A 14,269-nucleotide genomic window follows, 5' to 3' on the forward strand; every position below is an offset into this window, starting at 1 on the left:
TTTCTTTATATATTAGTTCAGTTTAGTAGAGCGGAGAGAGATCATCAATAGGGAATTGAGCAGGGCCTCCAATCTTATCCATCAGCCGCGAATCTCAGTGTATGGTCTTAATTTGAAGCTGCGATCTCGTAAATAACATAAATATCTTAGCTTTAGGCGAGATGGTAGCGGTAAAGGGCACAGCGGAAGTGTAACCCAGCACGACCAATATAAACGTTTACTTTTTTCCAAAAGCTAGTTATGAAACTTCTGGAGAAGGGGACTAAAAGAGAAACACGATAAGGAACAGAGTGAAAGAAAACGATGGCCCAAAACACCACGTGGAAAGGAAGTATACTGCAGCATTCCTTCAAACAGGAAATGTTGCCGTGTGAACAGGCAATGATTTTGTCAATCTTCAAACCTTTGAAGCATGGAAATTATTTAAACAGAGTTTCCCGAAATCTTCTTCTAATAAAGACAGTTTTAGGTTGATTTTTGGCAAATTAATAATCACACCTCAACAAATGTGTTCTTGGACGAATAATTCAGTTGTTTGTTCTTGATTCTCTCTCATGTTGACCCAGACTCGCAGCGCAAATTGAAGTTGTAATTTTCCCACGTATGGGTCGGTCTGTTGAGTATCTAAATAAATGTGCCGAATTACCATACATGTGTAAAAATAGAACTACTCGCCCGACGGAAATATATAGTAAGGTTCATGAAACAGCAGTGTATGGAGTGGGCTAGATTTTATGTATACCCCATGAGCAAAGCGCTGCCAAAAAAATGTCTTGATAACACGGGAAAATTACACAGAATTGTAATATTTGGTCAGCTCAGTGCATTTCGTTTTTGCACTTATGTGGTCATTCAGTTCAACTGAACACGCAAGACTGATTCCACCTACGTCATGCCAGGCATAAGCAGAAAATAAACATCTTGAACGTCAATAAACCATAACTGGGGTTTTTCCCTTTTTAATAGTAGCTGACTCATGTGGAGACCTAACCGAACTGATATTAATAAAATGTCATCATTATAACGTAACTACAACAAAGAGATTGTACAAAAGACTCAGCGGAGATGTAAGCTTCAATAATGAGTGTTTTCTCAATGTGCAGCGGACGACACGCACTATAATCTCGAAACAAAAAACACCGGAACACCAACACTCAAGCCAGGGTTTTCCCCAGATTTTTCGTTTTAGAAGTTGACTCATGCAGTTACCTTTTGAGCCAATAATAGAAGAAAATTGTCTTCATAACAATATAATGAAGTATAAATATTTACACTGTAATTTTAAGTTAGTTTCGTGGGAGGCAGTCGTTAAAGTTGCTTGGTTGCTGAACGATGGAAGCGAAAATGGCTGCTAGCTATCACCAGCCCGGAAACGCAATTTCCGCCGTACTTTTTCTTTCTTTTTGCATCATATTCATCAGCGAAGCTGACGCAAACCTCCTGGATCCCACTCTTATGGGAAGAGAGCTGCAAACGTTTGCCCGTGATGCCCTTGGAGTGGATGAAATGCAGGTAGGTTCCCCTCCGGAATCGGCGGAAGAAGTCACTTTTTTCAGTATCATGTTAAGAAGATAAGGAGATTTTTCATCACAACTCAAGGTGCGAATAAACTTAGCTAGGTGTATGAAGCCTTCTGGACAGATAAAGATGTGGTGCCTGTGGTCCGGGGCATGATGTCAGATTTCCTTTGAAAGCAATTACGTTTGTTTGGCACAGCAAGGCCCAACGTAAACAAAAACTTCAGTTAAAGATAAAATTGACCTCTACCTGAAAGTAGACTAAATAATTGCTGCAGATATTATATCGAATGTATCTTTCAGGGCTAACTTCTTTTTGAAACGTTTGATTTCATTTTAAGCATATGATCAGCGTAATGATACGCATCAATACTTGTTCACTCCATCACCCAAGACTAAATATATTTGGTCAGTTATACGATTTCAAAGACGAAATGTCGCGAAATGAGTTTGTTGAGAGGTAATCGTGACCGATTCAAACAGTTACTCTTAAGTTTCTGTTTTAAATTGAAAAATGGAGATTATTAAAGGCTTCTTTGATGTTATTTCTACTTGTTTAAACTGACTGACGTTACACGCAAATGATAAGACACTAACGATTTTTTTTTTTTTGCGACACGTTTCCGGGTAATTTACATAGAAGAACCTTACGTCATAGCACTACCCTTGTTAATTTTACCTGCATTGTTTTGCTTGACACTACTTATTAAAGGTTCTGCTTCATGTAAATGTGAAACGAAAGTTGACTTTGGCTGCAGAATACCCTCTCTCTAGATGATTTGCTATTCTTTCCATTAAAGGAAAATGTAGCGACTAGAACTTTTGTTTGCTTTTGGGTGTCACGTTTTCCCGTGACCCCTGGAAATCATGCAACCCACTCTGTAATACTTAAACGTTCTTCATTATACGTAGTTTTGTGTTTTTCACTTTTGGCCAGTGCTTGTTAGCGCTGAAAGTTCGATCTGCTGGTTGCTACCGCGTTTTTTCCTTAGCTGCTTCACTGTTGTGTGAGCCCGGAAGTACAAATTCTAGAATTCGAGTCGCCACAGTTTTTTGAATCACACACACATCACACACCCACGATCACTTTTGTTTACTCGTTTTTACGCATGATTAAACTTGTGCATTCAAACTGTGACGTCTGTAGCGCTTACTAGAAATATAGAAAATATTTAAGGTAGGCTGGCCAGTCACGCTCATTCATCGTCAGTTATACAACAAAAGATCAAAGAGTTTTTCTTTTATTTTTTAGAATTATTTTGATGGATTTCAGTACCATAAGTCAACAATCAAAGGAGAAGAGATCACTCCACATCTAGCAGTGAAACTCTCTGACAAGTTCAAGGCAAGATTTGAGATTACAAAACGCCTTAAGAAAGCTGTCGAGGACTCGTACGCCAGGTCCGAGAAAGCCGCGCCGCAAACAGAATGCTGTCACATCAACAAATCGACGCTGAAGTACAGCGAACGATTTCGCTGCGCGGTGGATCTCGACAACGTCTGCATGAAGATTTCTGGCAGCGCTTCTCCAAACCCAGTCTATTTAGATGACGGTGTTTTTCAGGAAATGAAAGACATCTTGGAAACTTATCCCTTCATGAAGTGGCAGTATTTTGGATCAGAGGAGGGTGTCACGACAGTCTATCCAGTGTTTGACGACAAAGAGGAATGTGACAAGTTCGATCCTCGTTACAGGCCGTACTACGTGGAAACCGCCACCCCTGAAGCCAAGGATGTAGTGCTTGTTATTGATATAAGTGCATCCATGAGTGGAGAAAAACTGTACATCGCTAAAGAAGCGGCAAAAACAGTGTTGGATACCATGAACCCAAGAGACCAGGTAGGTGATATGTGGATACAGAAAGTGTTGAAAAAGAGTGATCTAGGATAAAGCTGGAAGTAAGAGAGTCGACTCTGATGGAAAATAGCCCGTGTCAAGCATTTCTGGCCATGGTAATTAGTCAGTGTTAACCAAAAACGTATGAATTCCTTCACGAGCCAAATTTTGCTCGTTAGAGACTAAGAATGGTCAATTGGATCGATTTATGGCGAAAAAGAAAGTTTTCGAGAAAATTTGTGCTTTCCTGCTTGAGGCAAAGAAATAATGGGCACCGAAGGCTCTAGAACAAACCAAAAACAACTCTCCACGACTCAACTGTATTGCCTGAACACCACAATCAAGGAGGGAGAATCCTTCTGCGCGATGCTTTTTAAGGAAATAAGGGGTTTGATTCACCATTTTCGGACCCTTATCATTAAAAAGTAATGTATTACTTGCCTAACCTGAGGGTGTCCCAAGCCAGAGGTCTGAGTAAACTTCCCAAGGCCATGAAGTCTTCTTCCTAGTCTTGGATTTCTTTCTTCCCATCTGACAGTAGAACACACAGTAGCTTTATTTTACAAACCAAGTAAATGTAAATATGTTGGAATTCTATAGGTTGGGGTCGTGTCATTCAACAATCGTGCGTCAACTCCAGGAGACGTTGGAAGCAAAAGCCGCTGCTACAGTGAACGGTTAGCCCTGGCAATCCCTGCAAATATCAGATGCATGAAAAATTATGTCGATGGGCTGATACCTTATGGTAAGAGATAAAGAAAAAGTTTACTGCAGCTGAACAACACTAATCATTATATGAAACTGGGAGAGCCCTTTAAGGTGTGATTTCATATAACTTTATTTAGTATTTTTATTTATTCATTTATTCATTTATTCATTTATTCATAGGCCAAACTCAGTACAGAATAGGATTTGAAAAAGCTTTCAGTCTCCTGAAACGCTCAATCTCTGAAGAATCGGGAGAAAAGAAGAAAAGAGTCATTTTGTTTCTGACTGATGGGGCACCTTCCGATGAGAAGACGGAATTAATATTTGAGACCATAAGAGATAGAAACTTTGAACTTAACAACTCTGTTATAATTCTAACGTATGGATTTGGCAAGGCAGACCAGGCAATCCTGGAGGACATCGCCAAGCAAAACACAGCAAAATATGGTGTACCAGCAAATACCTCCGTTGGAGACATCCCGGTAATAAAAAAAGATATCAAGTCGATATTGCAATGAAATATTAGGATTACTAACAAACCGCCAAACCTAGTCGTAGAAAATGCCGCTAGCGCTAAAGGTGTATGAGATGACATTAGTTGTAGCAGGATAGCTAGTACACTGGGCGACGCTTTGAACATTTCTACAGTGAATCGTGACTGGATTAATTCGATTGACTAAATTGTCCTTTCAACCGTGATAATCTTGTTTCGAAGAATATTTCACATAATGGGGACGCTCTTGCTTGGCAAAACAATAATAATAATAATAATAATAATAATAATAGTAGTAATAATAATATATATATAATATATATATAATGTACAATCATATGATAATAATTTTTCTACTAAGATCTAATAATGACGTAACGACGCATGAACAGCCTTTGTATTTAGACCTATTTACCATCATACTTTGCCGCCCTCCTTCAATCTCTGTACTTTTATTATTCCAAGGTACATGTTGGGAGTTTTCTCTGACATTTTGAGCTAGAGTGGCCATCAGCGTGCAGTGCGAAATTACTCAGTGAATTTTGCGCTGAAGTGCTCCATACGTCGCTTTCAAAGAAGCAGCGCATGAAATGGTTTGTTTGTCTGAGTCACGCCGTGGGTTAAATTGTCTTGGCGCCATTTGTGCGCGACGCTATTCACAAGCGCTTTACAAAATTATTTATAAAAACTATTCACAAATAAAAAATGAAAATGAAAATCATAAGCCAAATTCTAATCATATTTACATCGAAATGAAAAGAAAAATACAACACAATCAGCGATAAGATAAATTAGAAGATCAAAAGAATAAAATAAAGCACCTAAAAAGGTTGCCTCTGTATATCAACATTATAACCATTGTTCCAATATCACATATTATGCAATAACTGTGTTCTTAATTAAGTTTTAAACTCGAGTCAACTGCTGAGTCCAGGAGAGGAGTCAGCATCTTATGTCTCCTCATAATGGAAATACCTAATAAAACGTTTTCGCCTTATTCTTGATTTTTTGTTTAAAGATTTACAGCAAGAACCTCGAAACTAGCTCTAAATCAATCTTAATATAAGCTAGGCAGTTAGTTAGAATACAGGAACTGTGTGTCCAAGGAATGTGGTACATACGAGAAATATCGATAAACATTGGCTGTCATTAGGGATACAAAAATATTTACCTTTGAAAATGATTACGTACAGTTTGGCTTGAAAACGTGTATTTATTTATGTAATTTTTTTTGGAACTCTGATTTTACATTTTCAGCCTGGAAGATACACCTTTCTCGAAGACATCAAAACCCTAAGAGGTGTAATGGCAACGTACTACAACTTATTTGCTCTGGGAAAGCAGCTCAGTCCGGTTGTGTCTGTCCCGTATATTGACGCTTTGGGCACAGGTACTATAAACCACTTGTACACGGATCTGTGTGGTGCACTCGATTGGTTAATATGACACTAGGAACTGTGTGGCTAAAAGGATAGCTAGCGTGGTTTGAACATTTAGACATTTCAAAGTAAAGTTCCGGCGTTTGAAAATGTAATAAACAAAGCCATACAGTCACCATTCTCTTTAACTAGATTGTATTATTTTGCTTTTCATGCCGTTTTACGGATTTCTGCACAAGCATTACAGTGTTTGTACATCCCAATTAACAATATAACCAGTTTGAATTTAAAGTCTATCTCTTTGTTTTTTTAGGCCTTATGGTCACGATCACTTTACCTTGTTTCCATAAAGGAAACTTTATTGGTGTAGTTGGTACCGATATTCACGTTGAGGACCTATTATCAGACATCACATTCTTTAATCAAGGCCAGACTACATATGCGTTTGTCGTGAGCAACTCTGGGAGGACCTTAATACATCCACTCTTACCAATTCCAACTGATGCGTACGGGGAGCCGTTTTTTATAGACATAAGGACCTTGGAAACGGAGACAGAATTCACCGATGTCTTTGACTCGATTAAAAAGTTAGTATGAAGTAACATTTACAATGGACTGGGCTTAAGCTGAGTATTTTAATACAGTAGTACTTCTTGTAGTAAGTCCAATTTCATTACAATTTAAAACTCATCCAGCTGAGAAAAGGTCCACTTTTATTGCTTCTTATTACATTATTGCTAGGTTAATTATGCTGTGAATATCAAATTTGGATGAAAATTGTGAAGTTTCTTTGTTCGTAACTAATCTATGTCATTCTTCCTCGAAATATTTCTCTTTCTTCCCACATGGAACTCATGGTAAACCTCATTCTCTTTTCCTTTCTTCGTCACCTTGAAGTAAAGTACCTAATTTTTCAATTTGTTGTTTTGTTTTCCTTTCACTCAGTGGAAAATCCGGTTCGAAGACATTTGTTGCCAAGCGATTTCTGCCTCGAGGGGAAAAAGAAAAAGATGGAGTAACGGTCATCGAAATGAACTGCACGTATTTCTGGGCGCCATTGGCTGAAATTGATTTCTCCGTTGGTGTAGTCGTACCTGTCTCACACGCTAAGGATCAACTAAATTCCCTCACTATTCCTCCTGGTAGGTTCCTCAAGAGCCGTTATCTGTATCGTTGATGTTGTAATTAATGTCTGCCAGTGTCAGTTCATTGTTTTATATTTAGTTGTGTGCTTTATAAATGAAGAAGAAGTATGGCAATATTATCGAGGACCCCCCTCTGGACTATATATATAGATCAATTGGCTACGTTTTGTAACGTTTTGTCTACCTGCCAAATACAATCTAGTGTGACGTTAATCTAATTGATAAATAGACCCAACAAATCAGTCAACCAAAAGATTGAAACATGCATTTGGCCACCCACTAATCGGGCAGGTGTGAAAACAAGTGAAAGCAGCTATCACTCCTTTATTCGGATTGTTCTTGTCAGAATACAGATCCAAATATTGATTCACATTACCTTTTAGCGAAATCCTTGAAGTTGCGATGGCTTTATTGTTCCTTTTCAGACTATACGTTTAAATACCACCGAATCGACTTAATTCATCCCGAGAAACCATGCTCCCACTTTGGAACATATGCTGCTAAAGGTAAACAACCTTTGCATATTACCACTGAAGAAAGTAACCTGCAAAAATGTTAAATTGATGAACATCTTCACCTGAACTCTGCTCAATATAAACTAAGCTTCTCAACCAGACAGGTAACAAGAAGAGAAAAATCGTCAACTTTGTCTAGATCTTATCAGAAGATACTATCTTGTGTGACAATTCTAGATCTCAGAGACTCGTTTAAGTTAGTCAGACCGTTGGAAAATGTACAAACAGTACAAGAACGTTTTTAAAGATACCATGGGTGACAGAAAAACACCGTGAGAAAAGAGATAAAGAGACCACGATAAAGCACCATATTCTCGAAGTGTAACAGCCATTCCTCTTTGTTACATATTTTTGCCAGACACTACAGTGGTAAAGTTTGCTCCAGGAGCCTACATGGACCCGTTTGAGTTCATAAGTAAGAAAGAGACGAAGGCCGACGTGGATCTTCTAACTGCTTACATGAAGGACAAAACGGGAACAGTAACAAATCCAGGTTTGAAGAGTGACATCCGGGACACGGTGATTGCGACATGGAAAGTGGAAGATCTGTGGTTGCGTGACAAAACGGAGCTCACACAATATTTGGTCTGGAGATACATTGGTACATCAAATGGAGTTCTTAGATGGACTCCAGGTTGTTTGGAAGACAAAGGTTACGATCCAAGGCAGAGACCCTGGTAAGAGATATGCATCACGTGTGTTACATAAATATTAATCTTCTGGTATTTTTCTGCTATGGTAAGATCATTAATGACCCATCTTGCATTACATTTGTTAGGCAGAATTTTCAGTGGCAACAAAATCATTTCTCAATTTTTAATGTCTTTAGGTATCGCACAGCATTGGCCCACACGGGTTTACTTGCTCTTACGTCTCCATACGTGGACTCTGGGGGTGCTGGAGTGGTGATAACCGCTGGGCGGGCGTTGTATCGCGGAGAACCAAGTCATATGCACCACACAAACGATGAGGTTCTGGGAGTAATGGCGGCTGACTTTCCGCTGACGTATTTCCACAGGTGAAAGTTGTTTTTCACATGTGACAAATCTCATCATTTTTGCTGACAATAGAAAATAAAAAAAATGGCTCATAGCAAATCATCATTTTATACTATTATTTGCACAGATTACTCACCAAGGTTTACCCAAAGTGTAAATGGACAAAAACATATTCTTGTTTCGTGATGGACAGTGCTGGTTTCCTCATTATGCACGAAGACTTTTTGCTCTCATCAACTGCAGCATCAGATGCAGAATACGTGCATATTACTGAGAAAGACAAATATATCGCAGAAGATCTAATCAAGAAGACATACTTGATAAAAAGAGAATGCCGCGATCTAGAAGAGATTCGGAAGAAAAGCTTTTACGAGGTGCACTTACCACCAGGTGGAGTGGACACTCTTAGAAGTGGTGCAAGATGCACCAAATACCAGATGGCGCAAATTATTGGAACCAACGCATATATAGGTTCGTAATTCAACCGTTTTTTACAGCATTTAAAAGATTGCTCAATTAATGCATGGGTGTTGTTCTGCTCGTCTAACTTTCTGCCTGGCTGGCTGGTTGTCTGTCTATCTTAGTGTCTGTTTGACTGTCAATGATTGTCTGTCTATGGCCTGTCCTTCAGACTGACTGCCTGTCTGACCCAGGCAATCTATCGATCTATCAATCGATCGACTGATCGGTCGGTCAGTCAGTCATCTAGCCATTCCATAAATTCATCGACATTTATCAATCTTTATTCGCAGGAGTCGTGGTCAGAGAGCTTTTCTGCACTCCAGAGCCATGCCCCTGTTCTTTGGATACAAAATGTTCCTTCCTCAACTTAACGTGTGAATGTCCCTGCACCTCCTCCATGGATTTTCGTTATTGCCTTAATCAATTCCCCGATAGCAGGTTTGCCAATGTAATTTTGTAAAAGCGGGAAAATGTAGTTGAAATAAAGCACTGCATTCCAAATAATCAATCAGCATATCGTATGTCATTAAATTACCAAAAAGCGGACCCTGACATCAAAAAATTACTTTGCTAAAAAACTAAAACTACATTTGACACTGGTTAGAAATATTTGACATTTAGACGTTTCTTTGATTTCCGTCACCTTCTTTATCAAAAATGGACAACAACAGAATAACGTCTCAAAAGAGCTTTATTTTTTTTCAAGAAGGTAGTTTTTCGAATCCTGGAATTTGATTATTTCTTAGCGCGTTCTTGATTTTTCTATCTCTGTCCACGGTCACGGTAACGTGCGAGCGATGTGTGCGTTAAAAAAGTGATTTGAAAAAGAGAGAGGAAAAAGTCGTTTGCTGGCCAAGGGTAGGTCTGTATAGTGACATAGCCTCCTTAAATTGGGATTTGACTGTTGTGTCATATAATCAATAGGTACGAAGCTTTACTGTGGCTCAAGCTTGTCAGACAATGTGTTACATAATCCTACTTTTGTTTTGCATTATTTTCAGCATTCCTATTTGTCCACGGTCGGCGCCTGAGATAGAGGCGAAAACTGGTCACCACAGCTCTTCCGTCCCTAAAATGAAATGCAAAGATCTAGATCCTAACCCGGGATTAGACAAATGTTTTGATCCTCGCTGCAGTGAAAGAAACAGTTCGCAAACATGTGAAGGCGTCGTTGACTGCTATTGGTGTAAGAACGACAAAGACGATGTGCCATTAAAAAAGCCTTACTGTGCTAGTTCAGAAGTGTGCTTTAGAGGAAGAGAAGGTATTTTATTACATGCAAAAGAAAACAAGGCCAATATACGGCCATCTTGACCTCACACTCGGTCACTCACTTTTAGGATTATTATCCATCAATTCTTGCCTTTTTCTGCGAATAGCTTGTGTCATCAAGTAACATCTTTCCATCTTTCTCACACTCTACCTATACCGTTATTTCTTTCCAAGCTCACATGCTCATTACTTTTGTTTCTTTGAAACTATCCTCAGCTGGAAATATAAAGTGTCCAATGAGGGCCTCGAACACAACGCTTCATCCACATAGGGACGAAAGAACTAACGACAAAGTTAACGCAGTTCAGAAAGACAGCGGTCATGGTACGTCGACTGGAGCTGTTGCAGGAATTGCCTTTGGGTGTATGGCTCTTCTGGCGGTTATAGCGATAACCACGTTCTTGGTAAGCATAGCTCCATCTCTTGTTAAAAAACAAATTAGGACTATTCTTTTATAGCGCTATAAACTCCAAGATGAAATTTATAATGCTGTCAGTTTTTTGTTACCGTGAAAGTTGTAAGTGTCTCCGTAACCCCCGAGGAAACTACGTTGAAACTAGATGCTTGATTTGATTGCTGTTGAAACCGATTTGGATGAGTGGTTTTCTAACGCTGGAGTTTTTGTCAATTTATTTCAATATAGGTAACAAAATATTGCCGCGACCCTCCAACAAACAACAGCGAAAGTACCTCCTTGCAAGACATCATTACTGCGGAGCCGACAGATACCAGGACACGTCCTCCAGAGCCTCTTCCAGAGCTGGGACTCGACAATGGCGGATCTGATGTGCATTATGATGAACCTGTTTCGTTAGAGTCTCCACCTCAGGCTTCAATAGCTCTGATAGTTTCCGCTCAGGGGCCATCGCCCTATGACAATGAGACGACAGTCCGGTCTGTCGAGAAACCACCGGACGTTCCTCCTCGCCGGAAGGAATCTGTTGCAGCTGCAAGCGCCACTAGTCCAACAACGAGCATTCAGGCATCATATCTCGAGGAGAAGGGAGAGTGTAGTGGACCTCCATTACCACCTGAGTATCAGAACAGAAGGGCATTCGATTCTCCGCCACTGGATATTCCTGAAGAGAAAGGTAAATCAGCACAAGTAATTCCTGCACCACCCAGAAGACATTCGGAAGACAATACAAATGCCACTTCTCCTCTGAAGAACAGGCTGGCCAAGACGCCTTCCTCGCCTCTTTCTGGACTTAGGAGTCCATTCGATACCAATATGCTGCAACCCGCTGCTGGTGAGTCACAACAGTGTGGCTCTTACAGGCCAGGTCGACTAAATCGCGAGAGAAGTAATTCTGTTTGCCTTGATGTGCATGGCTACGTAAAATGCATCCCCTAGAATGCAGTAGTAGTAGTAGTAGTAGTAGTAGTAGTAGTAGTAGTAGGAAGTTACACCATCTCCTTTCGATAATAATTTATCACGTATAATCATGCATGAGGAGATATACTTCATTACCAGCCTGCTTTCATTATAGTCTTTAGAGTTCATGAGGAGTTTTACAATACCTGATGTTGATTCTCGTTGAATGTCAGGTATTATTAATTTCACTAATTTCTTTAAAGAATGCCTGCCTCTGTAAAGAGTGGGTACTACAATGAAACGAGAGATGAGTTTCATTTTCTACTTGATTCAATTTACAAAACAGGCATAAGCTATTTCCCAAGGGAGATTATCTGTCTGATATCTACCTACTTGAATCATTACTTCAGTAATGATTGAAGTAGTTCTTCACTTCAATCATTTTACCGCCGGTTAGCTCAGTGGTAGAGCACCGGACTAGCGTGCGTGAGGTCGCGGGTTCAACCCCCGGCCGGACCAACACTCAGGGTCTTTAAATAATTGAGGAGAAAGTGCTGCTTTGGTAATGACATCTGTAAATGGTTAGACTTTCTAGTCTTCACGGATAAGGACGATAAACCGTAGGCCCCGTTTCACAACTCTTCATAAAAGAACCCACACACTGATCGAAAAGAGTAGGGGACATAGTTCCAGGTGTGGTGGTCTATCTCTCATCTGATGGTTAAATGCTTGGAGATATTAGCTGCATAAGTTACTCTGAAATCCGAGAGTAAATAAATAATATGTACTTATTGACTGAGTGGGAGGGCCGGACGAGAAAGTATTTGGCTCGAGGTCAGGACGTACGGACCGAGCGCAGCGAGGTCCGTGCGTCTTGACCGAGAGATAAATATTTTCCGGTCCGGCCCGACTTTACTCAGTCAATAAACATTTTATCATATGACCACTTAACGATTGAACCTAAATAGGACGCAAGTACATGACATCAGACTGCCGTGCGCGGAAAAACTACAGAAAAGATTCTACTATAAAATCTCAGTGTCATTTAATTATTTCTTCGCGTCGAACAAGAAACTCACAATTCATCGAAAAACACGACAAATTTTCTCATATTTTTTTTCAATGTAAGTCTACAATTACAATTCATGCTAAAAAGCCAACAGAAAGTTGACATAAAGCTGTCAAAAATATGTCAAAACCATCAAAAACTGAGCGAAAAACTTAGCGTTTGCTTCACGCTTCACTGAAATTGTTCACAAATCTTCTTCATCTGAAGACTCAAGAAAATGTCGGCGTCGTTTCAAGCTATTTGTCGACCTCTTGGATTCTCTTGAACAAGGAAGAAGCACAAACTGAACATTAATGACACCGATGTTGGCTCCCGCAAACAGTGCCTGGTTTGCTGACTTTGCTGGCTTTGCTGTGTTGTGGAAATTCAAGCGAGTTTTATTTTCTGGATGAACTGTACGGTAATGAACTTGTGTTCGTACTCAGTTTTTTCTCTTCAAACAACACTGATGTAGAAACTGCAGAGCAATTTATCCTACTGTACACAAGGTATGTTTGTGAATTCTCTTCTCCCAACTCTGGAAACTCGACGAAAAAAAATTATATCGTACTTTGTTTTCCTCGCGACTTGCCGGTTTTCTTGTTTTTGACCCACGGTGAATTCTTTGATGCTTTCAACTGAAAGAAGTTTCGCCTCAAGACTGTTTGCTTATTCCGAAGGTTAATTATCGGACAATCTATCCGGAAAAGTTGCTTTCTTGACCGCCTGAATGCATGTTGTTGGCTTCTGGGAAAGTTGTGAACTTCTTCAGTTGTGAGGACTGTGGACTTTCTTTCCGTGCTTTCGGAGTGAGTTGGAGACTGAAGTAGTTCTGCATCGGACAGTTCGCCTGGAGCGTAAACTTCGCTCTCAGAATGTTCACTTTCATCTCTCACTTTGAAGAGAACAAAATTTTGCAGCGACAAAATTGTTTTGTCATCTAACTCGCATCGAGTTTCTAGTAGGGCCGTACGCATTTCTAGAAGGGCCGTTCGTGTTTTTCCGGCCCTATCACTTCGACGTGTACGGCCCTCATACGGGACCTTTTTTCTTATGGTTTTCCAAGGAAATTGCGCGCGGGGCCGTACAGGTCATATGATAAAGTAATGTATGTAATGCATGTATTAGTTTGTGATTACATATTTTGAACTTAACTAGATGCCGTCTTTCAGAAAAATTTCTTGAATGGGTTAAATATTCATTCATATTTGTATTAGTAGTAGTTTTGTGGAAGGAGAAGAAGAAGGAGAAGTAGTGACGGTAATGGTGGTATAGTAGTGACAGTTGCAGTAAAACTGTGTTAGTACTATTAGTACTAGTTTCGCAAGGGAGTGTCACGTATGCCTAGCAACTCCTCTGGCAATAGTAGTAGTTACACTTTATTATAACACGGTGGTTCCGTTCAGGTCTAAATATTACGTTTGTAGTCGGTTGAAAAAGAGAAAAACTTTACTTAAAGTTATGTTAACTAAATGTAATTAGTGAACAACTTTGCTATACAGGGGTGTAAATGTTTGACAGTTATTAAATTGGTTTCCTTTGAAAAGTGTGGTTTCTAATTTCACTTTAACCCTGCGACG

The 14,269-nt window shown here is 39.7% G+C and overlaps 1 protein-coding gene across 1 annotated transcript; it reads left to right on the forward strand.

Annotated features, from left to right (window-relative positions):
- Nucleotides 1–1,251: 1,251 nt before the first annotated feature.
- LOC110044913 (VWFA and cache domain-containing protein 1-like) lies at nt 1,252–14,235 on the forward strand. The gene is made up of 15 exons (XM_020750486.2): nt 1,252–1,512; nt 2,770–3,357; nt 3,955–4,099; nt 4,243–4,544; nt 5,813–5,945; nt 6,248–6,521; nt 6,880–7,076; nt 7,505–7,585; nt 7,953–8,271; nt 8,424–8,612; nt 8,720–9,063; nt 9,345–9,492; nt 10,056–10,318; nt 10,543–10,730; nt 10,970–14,235. The coding sequence occupies exons 1-15, from the start codon at nt 1,333–1,335 to the stop codon at nt 11,678–11,680; spliced, it is 4,062 nt and encodes a 1,353-aa protein (XP_020606145.1). The 5' UTR covers nt 1,252–1,332; the 3' UTR covers nt 11,681–14,235.
- The last annotated feature ends 34 nt before the right edge of the window (nt 14,236–14,269 follow it).

This window comes from Orbicella faveolata, unplaced genomic scaffold, assembly GCF_042242905.1.
Source record: "Orbicella faveolata isolate gen_17 unplaced genomic scaffold, um_ofav_v1 contig_48, whole genome shotgun sequence".
Taxonomy (NCBI): Eukaryota; Metazoa; Cnidaria; class Anthozoa; order Scleractinia; family Merulinidae; genus Orbicella; species Orbicella faveolata.

What these genes read in the sequence shown, in the direction of transcription:
- LOC110044913 (XM_020750486.2), top strand. Translation starts at nt 1,333, where the DNA reads ATGGAAGCGAAAATGGCTGCTAGCTATCACCAGCCCGGAAACGCAATT. An exon ending in CGATGGGCTGATACCTTATG is followed by an intron (nt 4,100 to 4,242) that starts GTAAGAGATAAA and finishes ATTTATTCATAG; the next exon opens with GCCAAACTCAGTACAGAATA. An exon ending in TATTGACGCTTTGGGCACAG is followed by an intron (nt 5,946 to 6,247) that starts GTACTATAAACC and finishes TTGTTTTTTTAG; the next exon opens with GCCTTATGGTCACGATCACT.